At 40.0% G+C, this 21638-nt stretch overlaps 2 protein-coding genes across 3 annotated transcripts in view; one reads left to right on the top strand and one right to left on the bottom strand.

Moving 5' to 3' along the window:
- The first annotated feature begins 481 nt into the window (after positions 1–481).
- herpud2 (HERPUD family member 2) lies at positions 482–10147 on the top strand. The gene is made up of 9 exons (XM_077591384.1): positions 482–580; positions 948–1199; positions 3322–3399; positions 4505–4606; positions 4767–4888; positions 4990–5103; positions 5819–6109; positions 7187–7295; positions 9330–10147. Exons 2-9 carry the CDS (start codon positions 1050–1052, stop codon positions 9504–9506), a joined length of 1143 nt encoding a protein of 380 aa, XP_077447510.1. The 5' UTR covers positions 482–580; positions 948–1049; the 3' UTR covers positions 9507–10147.
- A 774-nt stretch (positions 10148–10921) lies between these two features.
- LOC144067544 (sodium bicarbonate cotransporter 3-like) overlaps positions 10922–21638 on the bottom strand; it is a 55021-nt gene continuing 44304 nt past the window's right edge. The window contains exon 27 of one of the 2 annotated variants that reach the window (XR_013297968.1): positions 10922–12031. The gene's annotated coding sequence lies outside the window, so the exon portion shown is untranslated. The remainder of the gene's footprint in view (positions 12032–21638) is intronic. The other variant, XR_013297969.1, reaches the window with a different exon arrangement.

The raw sequence follows: 21638 nt of genomic DNA, 5'->3' as shown, positions 1-21638 counted from the left end.
GACCTGGGTTCAAATCCAGTTCGGTCCACCTGTGGGGAGTTTGCATGTTCTCCCCGGGCCTGCGTGGGTTTTCTGCAGGTACTCCGGTTTCCTCCCAAATTCCAAAGACATGCATCTGTAGGCTGATTGGACACTCTAAATTACCCCTAGGAATGAGTGAGTGTGAATGGTTGTTTGTCTCCTTGTGCTCTGTGATTGGCTGGCCACCAATTCAGGCTGTCCCCCCCCTGGCCCAAAGTCTGCTGGGATAAGCTCCAGCACCCCCCACGACCCTAGTGAGGATAAAGCGGTTCAGAAAATGAGATGAGATGGTTACATTGAATATTTTAGTTATGTGCCACAGTGCCCACAACTGCATATGCATACATACATGAAGAATCAACGTGAGATATGAAAGTCATTAAAATGCTCTGTTGAAAAAAATAACGGTGCCTAAATATACTAGTTTGAGTAACTGCTTTTGCTTTTTAGTGAAGTGCATCATTTGTACTCCAGGGGGCGCTGCGTGGCTTCAACACGTTGCAAAACCGGTCGAGTAAGAACACAGCTGGGCTTGGCCAGATAGGCGTAAACACGCAAGGTAAACACAATTTGTCTATATTTTCTACGAAGGCACCAACCGCTTTTATATTGCTATTGTGATGTGTCTGCTAATGTTTTAGTCTTTGTTTAACATGAGAGAAATCATCAAGCCGTGTTAAAATCCAGTCACGCTAATGTTAGCTCCGCTCGTTCCGATTTACATTACAATTATCACGATCTTTCTCAACTAATGCAATTGTCGAGTAATAAGGATGTTTGAAACAGTTTCAGCATGTCCTTGAGTGTATTTTACAACAATGTCGTCGAGAGATTATTCTGTTGTGTCAGACTGCCACAGCATACAAAAACGACTCATGTGTAAAGGTGCTCCATCGTAAAATATTTTCCTTTTTTCCTCCCTACAGATGAACTTCACGTAACATTTGAGTTCCTCTGGTGTTCTCCAGAAAACACCTTAGCAGCTTCGCACCTTAGTCGGACTGGGCTTGACTCTCAAATGATTGAAAATGATGTCTCCAAGTGTTATGGACGGTCCGATTACACTTGTCATTAGGGCGCCTAACCAGAAGTATGATGACCAGACAATTAACTGTTGCCAGAATTGGACTGTGGAGAAACTCAAAGCCCATTTGTCAGATGTATACCCAAGCAAACCGGTAAGTATTGAACAATACTTAATTCACACGTCAATTCTTCTCATCTCATTTTCTGAACCGCTTTATCCTCACTAGGGTCGCGGGGGGTGCTGGATCCTATCCCAGCTGACTTTGGGCCAGAGTCGGGGGACACCCTGTATCGGTGGGCAGCCAATCGCAGGGCACAAAGAGATAATTAAACATTCACGCTCACACCCATACCGAGGGGCAATTTAGGGTGTCCAATCCGCCTACCATGCTTGTTTTTGGAATGTGGGAGGAAATCGGATTACCCGGAAAAAACCTACACAGGCCCGGGGAGAACATGCAAACTCCACACAGGTGGACATGACCTGGATTTGAACCCAGGACCCCAGAGCTGTGAGGCCGACGCGCTAACCACTCGCTCCACTGGGCCACCCTTTCTCAATTCTTATTAAATAAAATATGTTTATATATAACATACATTTTCAAGGGCGGCCCGGCGGATGAGTGGTTAGCGCGGCGGCCTCACAGTGGGGGACCTGGGTTCAAATCCAGGTCGATCCACCTGTGTGGAGTTTGCATCAAGCATGGTAGGCTGATTGGACACTCTAAATGTACCCTTTGGAATAAGTTTGAATGTGAATGGTTGTTTGTCTCCTTGTGCCCTGCGATTGGCTGGCCACCAGGGTGTCCCCCGCCCTGGTCCAAAGTCAGCTGGGTTAGGCTCCAGCACCCCCCGCGACCCTAGTGAGGATAGAGTGGTTCAGAAAATGAGATGAGGTGGAATAAATCTAAAATATTTCAAGACCAGTGCATGAGGTCAAGAACTGTGTGGGTTACTATTTTTGTGCAGTTTAAATCCCTGTGTCTCAAGTAAAGAGATTACATTGCCAGTCGAGTAGCTGAACTTTCACAAACCCTTTTTATTCAAAATTGCATACCAGAATTACTATATACATCTTATTTGTAAATATTGATAATGTTTGATCTGAACCTTTTCTGACCCTGAATCATTGGAGAATGAGGATTCAAGGATTTAAACCATGGTGCAGCTAAGTTAAATACAGTGGTACCTTGACATACGATCGTAATTCGTTCCAAGCCTCTGAAAAAAACACCAAAAACAGGATATCGGATTGGAAAAAAATGTTTTATTTCTTTTAATTCGCTATATATTGACAAAGTAATAAATAACGAGTGGTTTAATAGTAATAAAATGTGTTTAATAGATGTAAAATTAGACGCATTTCGCGGAGGGGAGAGACAACGACACACACGGAGGCGGAGCAGGGGCTGTTTGGGGGGACTTTATCCACGGCACTCGTAAACGAACAAACAAATTTAAATGAACTTGGATAAATATATACAGACACTCAAACATATGTTTAATGTAACATTACACAAAATTGAATTCTAGGTTTGTCTTAATCTTTTGTTACCTTCGTTTTCCGGGTTAGCGGTTTGCCACGCCTCCACCCTCACGTTCACTATCGATGGACTGTTTGCTGTTGTATTGCCTTCAAAATATTCCGAAAATGATGCACACAAATGTCCTCAACAATAGGATAACGCACGACCACTTGCCAACGAGAAATAGTCTTGAATGAACGATCGCGGGAGCTTCTTTCCTTAGAAAGAATAACAGGAAATGCAATAGCTGAGCTTACCCACGTATTGATTGTGGGTAATGAAGTTTTATTCTGAGAAAGGGTGCCATTGCCTATGGGTGTTGTGTGCACGAATATACTTCATTACCCAGAAAGCCCTCTTTTTGCCCACATGCACATTGTGCGTTTCCTGGTCGAAACTCGTCTGAATAAATCGTTCAGTCCTCGTAGATATAGTAGTTATACACGAAAGAGATGCGGCAAAAAAGCTACAATGATAAACAGCCTCTCATGTCATGGCCACCTGGCTTGGTCGCATCTCGAAATTTGAATCGTATTGCGAGCGACTTATTCGCTCGAAATTTTCGTCGTACCACGAGCATGTTGTATCACGAGGTACCACTGTATGAGACAATATAGCAAACTGGTTCTTTTTATGCCAATTGTTTTGTTTAATACAGACTTTACTCGATTATGTTGTTTTAAAACACAAATTTTACTCAGAAACTCAAATTAGTTTGCTCCTCTGATGTCATTCCAATTTGTTTTAGAACTCTAAAGATCAGAGACTAGTGTATTCCGGCAAGCTCCTTTTGGATCACTTCACATTAAAAGATGTGCTCAGAAAGGTAACTGTTCACTTCCCTACTCAGATTCAACCATTTTATTTTACAGACGCACCGGCTATAAAACAAGTACTCTCTTTTGTACATATTGGGGAAAAATGATTTAGTAAATAATATTTTTTAACATGTAAAAGTAAACCAATACATACTCTCACTTTCAATGACACCTCAACAGGGTGTGACATTAGTTGTGTTGTGTGTATTGTTTATGTTTTTCAGAGGTAGATTGAGAGTTTACATGTTAGAAAAGCATACCTGTCAACTTATACGTTTTTCACACATTTTATAATTTTTTTGATCATTTCAATTTTCATACGCCAATGTTCCCTCTAATTTGTTGTTTGTCTGGGCAGAAAGACAACCTCCCTGAGCACACTGTGTACCGGTGTGAGCAACATCATCATTGCTCGCTATGGGCACACACCAGAATCACACCTGCCATAAGCAGGTGCATGTCTACTACACATAAATGATTTAGTAATAATAAAATGTAATGATTAATATCTATGAATGGGGCGGCCCGGCGGATGAGTGGTTCGCGCGTCAACCTCACAGCTAAAAAAAATAAAAAAATAAATAAAAAAATTGGGATTTTATTTTGTGCGCTCCATATGATTTGCTGTGCGCAGAGAAGACGAGACTAGTGCGCAATTGCGCATGCGCGCAGCTTAGAGGGAACATTGGTGTACGCTATATAACCACTTTTGAACAGGAAAAAAGTTTTACAAAAAGTACGTTTTGTATAAAACCGATTTTGTCTTCCCCATTTCGGCTCCAATCAGATCGTTTCAGTCCTTGGTAGCAGACGAAAACGTCATCGTCAATTGCTAATGTTGTTATGCTTTGAGCATGATATGCGCGTCAGTCACTTCCGCCTTTTCACTACGCGTCAGCAAGCAATGTACCCAGACAGTGAAACTGTCAGTGACATCTACAGAATCTTGAATTTAGTGCATATTTAAACTTTTAAGTGCACCCTATGTGCTGCGTTGTTTGTACAGTTTATTATCGTTTAATAAGGGGAATTGTAATCATTAATAAGGGGCACAATTGGCCAAGGTTGACAGGTATGGAAAAGAGACCTAACTAGCTATAATGGCTTTTGCAGCAAGATGAGTATCATATGCTCCATCTGGTCTGCCCATACCCGACACCACCCAGCTCTCCAAGCCGCACCCGCAAGCCTCAAGAGAGCACAGCTGAACCCATGGTGAGTTTAACGACGACGCTATAGTCACTCCTCTTTTCCACTATTTCATCAACAGTCACACTTGGTTTCATCATCCACCTTCATGTCACAAGCTAACCCCTAAGAGGACTTCAACATAACGAACACCTATTGAATCATAAATTGACTTTCTTATGAATAGGTCACTCAAACTGCTGGTCATTCCTTCTCTGGCCAAAACAGCCAACATGAGGAGACCAGTGATGGACTCAGACAAAGAGTACCCTTCCCTTATGACCAAATGCATCAACAATTTATGCAAAGGTGATTCAATACAATTGTTAAATTTTGTTCTAACAAATGATGGATTTTACCCTTTGTCAACGCATGCACATTCTTGGGGGTGATCCTTTTTTTTTTTTTAGCTGGAGTCATTTCTCTGCAATCACGACCCCTTCCACAAATGTGAACCCCTATTACAACCCTATGACCCTTGTGTGGTGGCAGCAGCTATATGCTAGACAATACTACATGCAATAGTAAGTCTTTACACTTTACTACTATGAAGACCCGAATAATCGTATGCCTACGATTATTTTTTCAACTCAAATTTTCGCATGACTACGATTCTTATTCGGGTGCCTACGATTATTAATTTTTGCCTCAATTAAGTCCGTGCAGCAGCAACATTGTTCTATGTCATTAACTTTCTACATGTAAAGCACACGTGCTGTTTTTACTAACGTATAGGCAGCTACCGCTGTCAGTCTTGCAAAGTTACCGTGCTAACGGGCTTCTGCATCCGGTTAGGTCTTTTCAAAATGTGACTGCAGGGTCAGAATAGTGAAGAACAATTGGTAAATTTGAAGTACACTAAGTATGTAATTGATCATCATGACTTTAATTTGTAGCTAATTGTGGAATTTAAACATATTATTTTGTTTCATGCTACTAGTAAACTTGATTAAAATAATAATGATTGTCCTTGTTATGATTTTATAATAAATATTCCATCATAGCTTTAATTCTATGCATCGAATCTGTTTGGACACTAATTATCTCGTGCCTACTAATATTCATTATTTTTGGAATTTTCCACTGCCTACTATTATTCCGGTGCCTACTATTATTAATTCATTTGGAATTTTCCACTCCCTACTATTATTCCAGTACTATTATTCGGGTCTTCATAGTACTTGTGTGCAATTGTAAACAGTTCAAAATCTTGACTTGTTTTTCTCTCTACCTCACCAGCAATATACTGGCAGCCTCCTCCCAAAACCTCACGCACAACCTGCCCAGGACTCACCCACTATCCCAAAGAGACCCCCTGAGCCCGCATGCTCGGGTGGATCGCCGTGGAAACCCCGAAGTGGAAATGAACGCTCAAGGAGGGGAGATCCTGAATGAAGACGACCTCAACCGGGATTGGCTGGACTGGGTGTACACATTTTCCCGGGCCGCCGTCTTACTTAGCATTGTGTACTTCTACTCATCCTTCAGTCGCTTTCTTATGGTGATGACCGCCATGCTGGTGCTTTACCTGTAAGTGTTCCTCATTTATAAAAGCACAGCTATCCAAACTGTCATTATGGCGGCTTAAGTCGCAGGGGGCGAGGAGAAAGACAACCATTCACTCTCACACTCATACCAAGGGCAATTTAGAGTGTCCAATCAGCCTACCATGCATGTTTTTGGAATGTGGGAGGGAACCGGAGTTCCCGGAGAAAATCCACACAGGCCCGGGAAGAACATGCAAATTCCACTCAGGTGGGACCGACCTGGATTTGAACCCTGGTCCCCAGAGCTGTGAGGCTGACATGCTAACCACTCAAGCCGCCGGGCTGCTTTCCTTTTGGATCTCTTTACATTGAAAGATGTGCTCAGAAATACTCTTATTTTCAATGACACCTCAACAGGGTGTATCTTACATGATATATATTATACGGTATATTGTACACTGCGCTATTCGTTTTTCTTAATTTGAGGTCTTCATCACCATTTATTTGGAAAACTGTTTTAATAAACGAAAAACAATTACTTAATCCTGTTTTATAAAAATGTAAAACTGTTGACACATTGAAATTGATAAGATAATTGCATAATTGCGATGTTTATTCATCACTGGATAAATTTGTTTTTAAACAGTGTTTTTACAAAGGGTATGGCTCATTGTGTGCCTGTAGTAAAAACACAGTAACAAGGTAAACTGCTGAGAAGTTGACCTGACAGAAATACCAGAACAGTTATAATAGAATATGTTAACAATGGCTAGCTATTTATACCATTGTTTTAGCTCTGACAGCTGCTTTGAACTAAAAAAACCCCAAAAATACAATTATTTATTCTGTCATTGTAAGTTTAGCAAAGATTGTGCATAGTGGTCATTTTCATACAAATGTTTATTACGATCTGAGTACATCTTTTATAGACTACGGTACATTCCGACTTGTGTATGACTTGAGTTCACAATTGCTGTAGAAAATAGAATTCATAAATTGAGGAACTGCTTTGTTCATATGGACAAGCTCAAACAAGTTGACTTTTTCACTTGGCTGTTTGTTGGATTTTTAATGTAAAGCATCTTTTATATTTCATGTGTATTGTCAATTTATTTTACAGTCATCAAGCTGGCTGGTTTCCTTTTAACCTAGAAAACGAACTACAGCTTCCTGTGGAAAACCCAGAGGAGGTGGAGGCAGAATTGCAGAACAATGACCTCCATGGAATGGTATGTGTATAGGAATGTCTACAGCAATTCATACTGTTGTAACTATTTACAATAACCAGGCAGACCATTACAAGTACTTCAGTGATTTCGGCTTGTGACCTGTGAGGCAGAATAATCACTTGTCTATCCAAATAATTAAGGACCATTATTTTTTTTTGTCGCTGGATACTTACCATTGCCGGCAATTCAGCAACGTAATAAAGTATTAAGACCATTTTAAGACACATTTAAAGGTAAAGTTTCATGTGATTTTAATGATGAGAATTCTCAGTAAATAAGAAGCAGACCTTGCTATATTATATACATGGGATGCCATCTTTAAAAAAAAAATCAATTGGCCCACACGTTTCAAGGCCAAATTATACATAACAGGATGCCTGATCATCCCAAATTATACACATGGATCAAATTTATACATTTGATCAATTATGTTATTTAAGCCAATATTGGTGATTGCAGAAGAAAACTTCAAGTTATATTTCAGAAAATGTTTTGGTCACAGATTTCCTTTGTTCTAATGTGTAGCCTAACTTTCAGAAGAAATTAGGGGGAATTTGCATAACTTAAAAAAATAGTACAGTTCCCCGAATTCCAAACCAATTTAAAATGATTCTAGGGAGCATTTTAAATGACCTTTCGATCTCTGTCTGTACTTGTAATAAAAATAATTGAAAATAATTTCTCCCCAAACTCAATTACCAGAATTTAAGTTAGTAATTAGGATGTTGTGGGAAATAATACATGTACAGTAAACTGGCTCATCATACTCACCTTTGCCTTTAGAACAGTCTCTCCTTGATAAACAGTATGTACAGAGAACAGTACAGATGGGCCTTTTGAAGTCAATCATTTCAAGACACCACATTAGCCAGTATTTTATCTTTGTGAAATGTATATAGTCTCCTTTCATAAAGTCGTACGCCCTGGAATGACATCCAAAGAACGACATCAATTAAGATGTGCTGAGATATTTAACTTATCCAGCTACTTTCAAAGCAAAGTTCTCTACACTAGTTTTTAGAGCATTTTGACCCACACGTCTATATCTAAATGCGGTACTCTGACGATTCGCCGAAAGACGTTTGGCCGACGGACAGTTCGCCGAACGGACGTTTCCCCGAAATGGGATTCGCGCGTTCGCCCCGCCCCCGGATCGTGTGTGTACATGTTTTTCAACCACGGCCCGCGGGCCATATACGGCCCATTACAGATAACATTCATTTAGGAATAACAAGGGCATGTACTGCCCCCCGCTGGACATATTTCTAAATACAAGTACGTACTACAATGTGCTGCTAATTTTTTATATTTTTTATTTTATCCGTGCGTTTAAAATAGTAGCCATTTGGAGATCACGCAGAACAGTATGTGACAGAAGAAATAGAGAAAATAAAGTAGTAGTAACAGTAAGTACTACTGTAATGAAATTGTAAATCCAGAAATCCTACTCCAGAAAATTTACACCAGCATAGAAAACGTTGAGATTAATCTTTGAATTAAGGTTCTCAGCAAATCATTTTGAATATATATTTCCTAAAATAATGGGAAATTATTTTAAATTAAACTAGAAGTAAAAGTGTGTTCCATGGTATTTTCAGGTATTGTTCTCTAAGCCCTCTAGTCTGTCCAAGGCACTTAGAAGTTCACATAAGTCTTCTAGTGTTGTTTTTTCTGTCAGACATCAATCCCCAGCTTTGATAAATTACATTGCGTGTCCAAATGGCTACTACTTTAAACGCAAGGATAAAATAAAAAATAAAAAAATTGGCAGCACATTGTAGTACGTACTTGTATTTAGAAATACGTCCAGCGGGGGGCAGTACATGCCCGTTATTCCTAAATGAATGCTATCTGTAACGGGCCGAGGTTGAAAAACATGTACACACACGATCCGGGGGCGGGGCGAGCGCGCGAATCCCGTTTCGGCGAACTGTCCGTCGGTGAAACGTCTTTCGGCGAATCGTCCGGTCACGTCTAAATGCACATGCTGATGTTGGTATTGATCCTATTTCCATGTTTTCCTGCCTTTTGTAGGAACAAGTGGCAGAAGACAGCTCAGATGACGACGAAGAAGGGGAAAGTGGCGAGGAAGGATCAGAGGATCCGAACCACATCATCCCCCGGACAGGCATGCTCTCCTCCATGTGGTCATTTATAATCACTTTTTTCATGTCACTAATTCCCGAAGGACCACAGAACGCTGTCAACTGACCCAAACTTCTTGAGCTACGTCAGGCTTTGTCACAAATGACTTCTAGTATATTAAGTGGTCACTTACTCAGCTAGTTATATGCCCTTCCCCTTATTGTTAACTGAAGAGTGGACGTTAAATCGAGGTTTGTTTGCAGTGCCATATTAGATTAGTCTGACGAACACATTGTGTCTAATGTATAGAAAAGCACCACCAGGCACATTGAAGAACAAATATAACAATAAGGTAAAAAGATGCAGTTATTAAATTGAGGGATGACTTTTTGTGCTTTTTCAATAGTGATGGTGAAAGTGTGATGTGGTACGGTTAGGCTGTGTGTGGAAGAATTAAATAAGGGCTGTTGTAAAACTGTCAGATCTGTCAGCACACAGAGGAAATCAGAAATAGATGGCTGATGCTGTTTGATATTAAAAATGTAATAGTTAAGGCAATGTAATGAGGTTTTTTTTTGGATGTGCCATTTTATTGTTGGTCTAGATTTTCAAACCTGAGCAAAAGGTTCGAATTATGCTAGACTATGGGGAGATCATTTGCTGCTTCCTGAAAAAACTTTGGAAGTAAAAAAAACATTTACACAAGCCTTGTGTGGTTGATGATAATCAATGCATGACTCATTATTATTAAATTAATGTAAACTTTAGACTACAAGCTTCTACTTGTTCCCCTCCTCAGGACCCAGTGACATAGGAGTCCAATGTTGCTTATTTAGGGATTTTAACAGGCTAATCCACTGCATGTTTTTGGGTGCAAATTTCCCATAATACAATGGCAATATATGCAGTTTAAATGGCAGTGCGACTTGTGTGGTTTATAAAATTATCGACTGGACGTTTCCTTTCCATCTTTGCCAACACAGTTGGTAGACAGGAGTTCACGTCTGCTGTTAGGTTCATCCAATTGTAGGTTTATCCTTAGGTTTTTCCGTATTCAGCTTTCAATAAAAAAGGCATCGGAAGTCATATCTTTGTTTAATTCTTGCAAGAAGAGAATACATCCATCCGCGACTCCCGTCAGGATAATTCTAACAACTCGAAGTCCGTTTCGCTAATTTAATCATAAGATTTTCACGCCATGCCCCACAGAAGTCTAAACATTCGTAGAGTCTCACAACAATTTTGTACAGTTATCAAAACAATCGTAGGACCTGTCGAATCTTCCCAAGCGAGTTTCGATGCGAACCCTTCAGCGAAGAGGGGCTTCCCAAAACAGTCCAAGGTTCCCAAGAGCGCTTGTTGTGAGTCCATCTTCCGAAGCCGAAAACAGTTCGCAGTTCCCAAGAGCAATTGTTTTGAGACCTCTCCCTGCCCATGGCCATTCCCTGTCCTCTCGATGTGAACCACAGTTCTTACTTTAGCAAGGCATGCATTAAAATGGCTTTTATTAATGCCAATAACTCTAACATAAAAGCACAGCGTTCAACACATATATATATTGTTTAATATTGTTACACATTCAGGATGAGCATTACTATTCCTAATAAGCAAATATATTGATTAATATAGTAAGCATGTTTATAATAAGGCTTTCTATTCCTAAATAAGCATTGCAACCACATTTATAATAATGATTACTCCAACATTCCCCCCTATATTATAAATTTGCACATGATCTCCTTAATAAAACTTCCTTTCGGCTTTATTCCATTAATTCATTTTATGGAAAAAAATAGAAATGGGGAGGAAATGTCCGTTTCCGTTGGCTTTAGTTTTACCCGCTCACTGGCACGGCTGGTCTGAAAAGCAAAAAACAAAATCATTTTCGCCCAATTCATCCTCGCAATTACCATGCTCTTGAAATTCACTGCTCCCCTCAGAATGTTTGATCAGTAGAGGATATAATTCATGTAATTTAGAATTTGTAGGGGCTATCGCAGTGGTTATAAGTCGGCTTATCAAAGATCTTAAGCAGGGAATAATACAACACCCACATAATGTCAAAATCGTAGCAAAAAGGGCTACGGAAAATGCAACAGATTGGGCCAAATTCTTATACTTCCCAAAGGACTTCTGCCACCAGCTTTCCCACGCGGATTCACTGACTCCAGAATGCTTCTTCATATTGCGGTTGAGGGTCTGCAGGCCACTAATGGCCTGGGTGAGAGACCCACCGGGTGACGTGTTGTTCGGTATGAAGGTGCAACATTGATCTCCAAACATTGCACACACGCCCCCTTGCTCCGCAAGCAGCATATCAACTGCTATGCGATCCTGGAACGCCATAAGACTGGTGGCTGCCAATTGTTCCTTTATCGCCACAAATCCCTGTTCAGTATAATTTCCAAGTTTTTGGACATTGTAATGCAGGTAATTTATCCGATCAACATTTTTGTTTGGAGTAACTAAAAGAAAAATAGACTCCCAACCTGCTGCGATCTGATTAGCCAGCTTATACTCATCTGGTACGCCCCGGGGGATGCCAATCGCATCAATGTATGTCGGATCCCCCTCTCTCCATGCCGATCGACGCCGTCGCGAGGGGCCCGCCAACATACTGGATTTCTGCGCAGCCAATTGTATCTCCTCCACTGTAGATGGAAAATCAGACACTGGTAAGAGCAGTGAGACCAAAGCACATAGTCCCGCCGAATTTCGGCAGGAATCGTATAATTTATTTCCACCACACCACCACCACAGGTCAGAACGTGGAATCAGGGGTGCAGTCTGTTTTAGGACGTGGGCACACCACGTCACATTTATCGCTCCCAGTGCCGGACCGTGCCCTGTGAGGACTAAACAGGTAAAATGATTAAACGCGACATGTGTTGAAAAGTTAGGCTTGTCCTTTGCTGCCGTTGTAACTGGGTAGACATTATTCCATTTCATACATTTTGGGCTTACATCTTCTTTTGTCATTATCTCCTTTACACAATCAGGGGTAATTTGCGCAGGCACTACTCTTAAGAGAGGTCGGCCCCCTACAGGTTATACAGGTTTGATTTATAATAGCTGCATTTTCCATCAACAATAACCAATTATTTCTTACCGCCTCCCGTTTGGGAACTCCCCGTTGCAGAAATGAATTCTCTGGTCATCTCGGATTTTAATTTTACTATGGCGGATCCGGGTGTTTCCATCTCTGACGACCTTCTTACCGTCTCCATAGACATGGTTCTCCACCTGCCCATGGACTTAGGAAAAACGTCAGACAAAGATCCACAAGTTAATTTGTCAGTCTGAATTATGATTTGTAATGCCCCCACCGTATGGGTTAATTTTATCGAAGGCCTGATGGTTTTTTCGCACGCGTGTGTCATCCAAGCTTGCCAATCTAGACCAGTTTCTGCAACAAGGTTTCCCCAATCTGTTTTAGGACTGTTATGTACCACACATATTCTATAAAATCCATGTGTATCCTTTGAAATGGATATGTAGCTTTTGTAGCTTGACATAAGGGGAATCGCCCGTGTTTTGGCCATATATCTGCATATAGATTGAATATATAACCTCCCCCTTTTTTGAGGCATGAAATTTACCATGACTCAAAATGGTAGCCCTCCTAGATAAGTCTTTTGTTTTTGTTTAGTCCCCCAGGTTCCCAAAATTTCCGATTGCAGAAATCAAAAAATTTCATTTGGCGAAATTCTTTTCTGTCCTACTCTGCCACCGCCGTCCTTGAAAGGCTTATCAGCGATTTCAGAAATATTCCACCTTGATATTAGAATATTGATATATCTTGGTGGCCAGCCAATTAAAACACAAAAGACAGACACTCATCCACGCTCGCACTCATAATCAAGGAATTTGCTTTGAGTGCTCCCCCAATCATCCACAATTTTGGTTTGTTGGAGTAAAACTGGAGTACCCAGAGAAAACCTACGAATTCTTGAGGACACCAGGAATACTCCACACTCCGGAAGGTCTGGATCCACTCCGCATTAGTAGATCCTCGAACCGCAAGATTGATGCCTGAAGAAACTAGATAATTAATGTACTAGATTCACATGCCACATATCTAAAAATAGAAATTTGTTCAATTGCCACCGCCCCTTATCCCAGTCAGTCAGCATGTGGACTGCCATGCGAGTGGCTGTGATTTAACTATCTATTCGCCAATAATGCAATAACGGAAAAGTTGTGACACATTGAAACACACACACACCCCCTTTTAGTATTTTAACCGTTTGTAAAAAACTTTATCTCATTGTTCTGCATTAAGTTACACCCCCTTTCAATGTTATCGAATTTTGCCCATTCTAGTCAACCCATCTACTTAAAGCATTTCTCCAAGGTTGATATTTTATAATTTGGAGATGTTATTTTTAAAACAGATATTATTTCATCACTTGGTTCACACCATGAAAGGCCCCACCTGAATTTGTTGTAGATATTCCCCTTTATCTAAGCTTGTTATTGCCAATCGTTATCACCGTAACATTCAGGTGTATTAACCCCATAATTGCAATGCAGTAAGTTCTGGCTAAATTCTTAATTTGTATGCCCCTAAAGCTAATAGACAGTAATAACGTCCCAATAGTCATCAATATGACCTATACCAAAGCATATGCCCCCTTCAGGTCAAACAGGGAACGTCTTCTGTGCACTTAAAGACGCTCCATGTTTCTTCTAGGGAAACTATGCCTATCCTAAATCAATTATCTTATCTACCCCAGCCAGGTTCAATTTACCTAATAATTTGGATGAATGCCACGAAATTTCTCATGCCATTTCTGCATTGCTAATTTCATGTCTAATCTCTTTAACAAACAAATAACTCTTAATACCCAAGACATAATTTGTAAATCACCCCATACTGTTTACTTAAGATAAGAGCCATTTCTTATAGCTCCCTGTTATCACAAGAGAAATCTACAATAAGTAAATTAGAGAAATCAACCTTTTACCAGGCATTTTTTAATTACAAATTTCAATGCTTAATAAAGGATCCACAAATTGTCACCAATATGCCATAATATTGTAAAAAAATCCATTCATTTTTCTTTAACCAGCCAATCTCCTATATTAAAGTATTTTGAACAACCCAAACATTCAAAAACAGTAATAATCTCGTTCTATCCTCCAAAAACTAGCTCTCTTCAATTAAGAGCCCTTTGAACATCACAAAAGAAAAAAAGAAAATAATAATAATAGTATTATTCCCAATTCCAAAGCTTTTACCAAATCAATCTTTGCCAAACAGATTTTCTATCACCTCGAAGGACATTTCTGATTAAATCCCAAATATAAATGCGAAGATAATCGCGGAACCCTGCATCCCTTGCAAACCATGTTTTGTTCTTATTCTGAAATGTTTAAACGGAAGCGCGCCCTTAGCCGCTGACTGTGACCTTCACGCTCGCTGCAGAAGCAGCTTATCAATGTTGACATTCCTAAGCGACCTCTTTTCTTTCTGCGCACAATGTTTCGCCTCCTGTGCACAATTACAACGCTTTTTAGAGAAGACTAAATTAATTACTCTCCCGATATCCAACTATATCACTATAGTTTGCCAAGACCCCATAATCACAATATGCTGCAAGCACAACTATATCATAGCAAAACCCATTTCTGCCCTCAAGTTTGCTTCAGCGCCCTCAAGGCCAATAATTGTAATATTCTCCACGGAAGGGGTCCCCCAAAAATTTTAGTTGCTTGTGCGGTCCGCGCGCCTACTATACTGTATTATAATGTCTAACACCATCAAATCAGCCGCACCAAAACAGAGCGCTTCCCCCGCAATCGAAGCATTATTCGGCAAGTTTAGAGTATGACCAAAACGCAGTTTTGGCAACCCCGCTAAACATTTTAATTGGCCGTTTTGTATTTCTGTTAACCAAAATATTCCCGCTAGCAGACGGGAACAAAACCAGGATAAGCCACAATAAGCCATTTCATTCCAGTACATTGACAGTACATTTAGTTACTATTAGCAAAGTATGCCTAGGACTTGGAAATAACAATTTTAATTGCCGTTTTACAACTTTCAGCATCACACAAAAAATTCCAATTGAATTCATTCACAAAGAATGTGATCTCTGGTTTAAAATTAGCTCAACATCCTCATGTTCAAAATCCCCATTCAAATCATTTTGAGCAGGCCTGCCTTGTTTTTAGAGACTTTTTGTCCAGGCAATCACGCACATAGCATTTTTGAAAACCCGATTTCATTTGTTTTTTCCAACTTTTTGGCTTACATTCCTATCCTCGCCCGACAGCCGAGTAGCCCGCGCTATCTTTTATTTTTATTTTACACAACGGACCCGTTTTATCACTCCTCTTTCTGTGGAACAAGCCGCCTCGCTTGTATCTCCCTTCACATATTATATAGATTACTTCTATGCTTAGTGCGTATTTTATCCTGCAGGTTTTAATATTTCATGCATATTTAAGCTGGCCAGCAAACCCATATTTGTTTATCCATAAATTTAGGTGTTTAACCCTTGTAGCGCTTTGATTTTCAACAAATTTCATCTTTACACGGCGGACACTGTTTCGGATCGTCGTCGCTAGCCGCTTTTACATTTGCGCTGCCCATTTTAGGAGGGAGCCCGCGCGCACTTAGTTATCAGTTAGTTAACTTTCTTTTCCGCGGAAGGACACACGTAACACACGCAACACGTAACACAAATGTATACCCTAGCGTGATATACTGTCAGAGCTATATTTGTACCTTCCGTACAGGACACCCCGAACTGCCCCAAATTCCTAATGTATAACCTAGCGTGAAATACTGTCAGAGCTATATTTGTACCTTCCGTACAGGACACCCCGAACTGCCCCAAATTCCTAATGTATAACCTAGCGTGAAATACTGTCAGAGCTATATTTGTACCTTTCCGGACCGCGGCACAGGACACCCCGAACTGCCCCAAGTTTTATAGACTCATGCTCTGTCTCTTTACCTGGCAGCGACTAGTATACCCAGGGTTTTACGCAGTCCCCCTGGACGCGAGTCTCATTTCAAAAAATGGACCTCACGTGCAATGCCCCTTCAACAAACGCAGACATTCACGTGGACTTACCAGATATGACACCAGATGTCCTTTTCAGAGTGTTAGCCGTCAACCGTCGAGAACCAAGTCGCCTCGTCGAGTAATCCAGCCCGGAAAAGGGTATTTAAGCGCCGTGCACGGTCTTTCCAGATATCGAACGGAAGCGACCTGGATTCTGCTCCGGTATCTTGACCACAGGCTCGAAGGACCAAATGTTAGGTTCATCCAATTGTAGGTTTATCCTTAGGTTTTTCCGTATTCAGCTTTCAATAAAAAAGGCATCGGAAGTCATATCTTTGTTTAATTCTTGCAAGAAGAGAATACATCCATCCGCGACTCCCGTCAGGATAATTCTAACAACTCGAAGTCCGTTTCGCTAATTTAATCATAAGATTTTCACGCCATGCCCCACAGAAGTCTAAACATTCGTAGAGTCTCACAACAATTTTGTACAGTTATCAAAACAATCGTAGGACCTGTCGAATCTTCCCAAGCGAGTTTCGATGCGAACCCTTCAGCGAAGAGGGGCTTCCCAAAACAGTCCAAGGTTCCCAAGAGCGTTTGTTGTGAGTCCATCTTCCGAAGCCGAAAACAGTTCGCAGTTCCCAAGAGCAGAGCAATTGTTTTGAGACCTCTCCCTGCCCATGGCCATTCCCTGTCCTCTCGATGTGAACCACAGTTCTTACTTTAGCAAGGCATGCATTAAAATGGCTTTTATTAATGCCAATAACTCTAACATAAAAGCACAGCGTTCAACACATATATATTGTTTAATATTGTTACACATTCAGGATGAGCATTACTATTCCTAATAAGCAAATATATTGATTAATATAGTAAGCATGTTTATAATAAGGCTTTCTATTCCTAAATAAGCATTGCAACCACATTTGTGAACAAGTTAGACGCAAGGAGCCAACATTTTAAACAGTGAGAGTCAAAGAGCCTTACATCAGAAGCAGCATAAAACAATCCAATCTGCCAAATTATTTTTTAAATATAATTTATTATTTGTTTTTAATGTGCTTTTAGAGATAATAAAAATAAGAGAAACGTGAAATGAGGCAAAGAGCCACAGTATACACAAAATATAATAAGCAAAGAGCCACGTGTGGCTTGAGAGCAGTATGTTTGCCACCTTTGTTCTAGTACAGGGGTGTCAGACTCGGTTGGTTCGCGGGCCGCGTTAACGTCAACTCGATTTCATGTGGGCCGGACCAGTTTAGATATAATATTTAGATTTTTTTAAATAAATGGAGTAAAAGCCCTGAGTATTCCGTTTTTTATAGATCTAAAACAATGTTTATTTTAGCTTTTTTAAATATATTTTTAGATTTTACAAAATGATTTTTGAACTAAAAACACAGAACAAATTGATTAAAAAAATTACAATTATTGATTTAAAAGGGGGAAAATCAGGAAATTTAATATACATCTATACTCTTCATTTTAATTTGATCCTAAAACAGGAAGTCGGCACTTCATGATTTACTTTCCCGGGCCACACAAAATGATGCGGCGGGCCAGATTTGGCCCCCGGGCCGCCACTTTGACACGAGTTCTAGTACATCAGAATATTTGTCAACGATATTGAATTAAATGATTCAAATTATTAAGTAATTTTTTCAGATGTTACAGTTCATCTCGCAAAAATGGGAAAAACAAGTTTATATTTTGGGGCATTTTGGTATGCAAGTACTATACTGAAAATAGAATGATAAACCATTTATCCCCACATGGATTTCTTGGTCCCTTTATTCTGATTGACCAACTGATTGTTCCCCCAATGAAGAAGCAAAATCAAATTTGGAGGTGCTGACAGATCCTGGCTAGTAGTCCTTAAGCGACCTTGAGCAGAGAGAAGCATGTGTATATTACCGAAAAAAAAGGAGGCACCCATGAGCTGTCATTTTGTGTTTGAACATTATTTTCTCCATTATTCTAGTTCAAAGAAAGCTGCATATTTATTTATATTTTTCTAGTCAACATCTTTCATATTTTTAGCACCCTTTTTACCAAGTCTTGTCTTTTCCTTTCAAAAGGGTACTTCTGGGATATAAAGCAGGTACAGACGCTCCCCTACTTACGAACGCAATTGGTTCCGAGCGATTGTTCATAAGTTGAATTTGTTTGTAAGTTGATTCAGTGCTATATTTTGTATTATAATTTATGTTTAAGGCCGATATAAGTATATTGAAGGTTTATATAAGTGCATTTGTATGTTTAAGGCTTGTATAAGTAACACGCATTGGTTTGTACTGAAAATTTTTTTTTTTAATAAAATGGAGAGAATATGTACAGTACTGTAGAGAGAGAGATTTATGTATTAGAAACTGGCCAAAAGAAGTGACCTAATGACGATTGCACAGTTTTCTTCTTTTTTTTCATCATAAATGATGCGGTAGCACTGTATGGCATCATTCAATTGATTTGCAAACTTTGTGCAACGTTCAATATTTGGGTCCTGCTGCTCGATCTTTCTGTTTATAAATGGTACTGACGGTCGAACGATTCAATGCCCGTGAAACGCTCACCACTCTCACGCGCATCAAGCTTCGTTATTATTGCCACTCGTTTCAAATGAAATGGCTTGCCTCTTCCTTGCAACTCCCTCAATAGAAGCCTTTAGCTTTTTACCAAGCATATTCAATATTGGATGCATGAGATATTTAATGATACAAATGAAAAAGGTTCTTTGCACACTGGAGATACATTCACGCACTTCCGCACTGCAACGAAGAAGAAGGTAGATGCTGGGTGAGCTGAGCTCTCACAGCGCCAGGCGTCGGTATTAGCGGCGGAAAGAAGTACTACTCCGAAAAAGGCGCGAAATACAAAATTGGACTTGCGAACATTTTTGGACTAAACGCAATTTGCAGACATGTTCGTATGTACCGTTGTTCGTAAGTTGAATGTTCGTAAGTAGTGGAGCGTCTGTATATAGTAAGGCTTTTTTCTTTAAAAAATCGACATAGTATAGTAAGGCTAAGAAAGTCGGAGAATAAATCTGACTTCTGATTCTTCTCCTAGTTATTGCTGTGGTCCAGTGGCAAAAATATTGGTTCAGAACTTGAGGTGGGAATCAGGAGTTCAATTCCACTCTTTGCAATTCACAAATTGTTTATTGAGGTAATGAAAAGGATAAATATAACTTCCAATCACTTCATTTCAGAAGTCACTGTGGTCCAGTTGCAAAGACAAATGGTCAGAACTTCTGGTGGACTCAAGTTCAAATCAGGAGTCAGTTCAATTCCACTCTTTGCAATTCTCAAATTGTTTATTGAGGTAATAAAAAGGATAGATATAACTTCCAATCACATCATTTCAGAAGTCACTGTGGTCCAGTGGCAAAGACAATGGGTCAGAACTTCAGGTGGACTCAAGTTCAAATCAGGAATGAGTTCAATACCACTCTTTGCAATTCTCAAATTGTTTATTGAGGTAATGAAAAGGATAGATATAACTTCCAATCACATCATTTCAGAAGTCATTGTGGTCCAGTGGCAAAGACAATGGTTCAGAACTCCAGGTGGACTCAAGTTCAAATCAGGAATGAGTTCAATTCCACTCTTTGCAATTCTCAAATTGTTTATTGAGGTAATGAAAAGGATAGATATAACTTCCAATCACATCATTTCAGAAGTCACTGTGGTCCAATGGCTAAGACAATGGGTCAGAACTCCAGGTGGACTCAAGTTCAAATCAGGAATGAGTTCAATTCCACTCTTTGCAATTCTCAAATTGTTTATTGAGGTAATGAAAAGGATAGATATAACTTCCAATCACATCATTTCAGAAGTCACTGTGGTCCAGTGGCAAAGACAATGGTTCAGAACTCCAGGTGACTCAAGTTCAAATCAGGAATGAGTTCAATTCCACTCTTTGCAATTCTCAAATTGTTTATTGAGGTAATGAAAAGGATAGATATAACTTCCAATCACATCATTTCAGAAGTCACTGTGGTCCAGTGGCAAAGACAATGGGTCAGAACTTCAGGTGGACTCAAGTTCAAATCAGGAATGAGTTCAATACCACTCTTTGCAATTCTCAAATTGTTTATTGAGGTAATGAAAAGGATAGATATAACTTCCAATCACATCATTCAGAAGTCACTGTGGTCCAGTGGCAAAGACAATGGTTCAGAACTCCAGGTGACGCAAGTTCAAATCAGGAATGAGTTCAATTCCACTCTTTGCAATTCTCAAATTGTTTATTTAGGTAATGAAAAGGATAAATATAACTTCCAATAATGTATAGGCGGGCCGCCTCGTGGTGTAGTGGGTAAGTCACCTGCCTGCGACGTGGGTGTCGAGGGTTCACGTCCCGGTGTCGCCAGTCAACGACTGTATGGTGTCGGCAGTCGGCCGAAGGCCGACTGTCGAACACCACCAGGAACCCCCCCTCCCAACTGTCTTCCGGTCAGCCGAAGGCTGACCGGAAATATTGTTTTGCTGAAAAAAGTGACTAAGTCTTTATTTGAATGAAAAAAAGGATTACCCATTTACTGAACTACTAGTGTAGTGATTAGTCAAACGAGAGCGGGATTCGAACCCCATCTCCCACATGGCAGTCAAATCCACTAACTTGAGGTCTGTCTGACCCATTGTCTGTGCCACTGGACCACAGTGACTTCTGAAATGAGATGATTGGACGTTATATTTATCATTTTCATCACCTCAATAAACAATTTGAGATTTGCAAAGAGTGGACTTGAACTCACTCCAGATTTGAACTTGTGTCCAACTTCAATTTCAACCCATTGTTCTTGCCACTGGACCACAGTGTCTTCTGAAATGATGTGATTGGAAGTTATGTTTATCCTTTTAATTACCTCAATAAACAATTTGAGAATTGCAAAGAGTGGAATCAAACTCACTTCTGATTTGAACTTGAGTCCACCTGAAGTTCTGACCCATTGTCTTTGCCACTGCACCACTGTAAAGTTGGAAGTTGTATTTATCCTTTTCATTACCTCAATAAACAATTTGAGAATTGCAACAAGTGCAATTGAACTCACACCTGATTCCCACCTCATGTTCTGACCCAATGATTTTGCCAGTGGATCACAGCAACAACTAGAAGGTGAAGAATCAGAAGTCAGATTTATTCTCCGACTCTCTTAGCCTTACTTGCTGTCATTTTTTAAAGAAAAAAATCCTTACTATACTATGTCGTTTTTTAAGAAAAGTAGCCTTACTATACA

This window comes from Stigmatopora argus, chromosome 21 (genome assembly GCF_051989625.1).
Source record: "Stigmatopora argus isolate UIUO_Sarg chromosome 21, RoL_Sarg_1.0, whole genome shotgun sequence".
Taxonomy (NCBI): Eukaryota; Metazoa; Chordata; class Actinopteri; order Syngnathiformes; family Syngnathidae; genus Stigmatopora; species Stigmatopora argus.
This window is presented reverse-complemented; position numbering and strand designations above follow the sequence as displayed.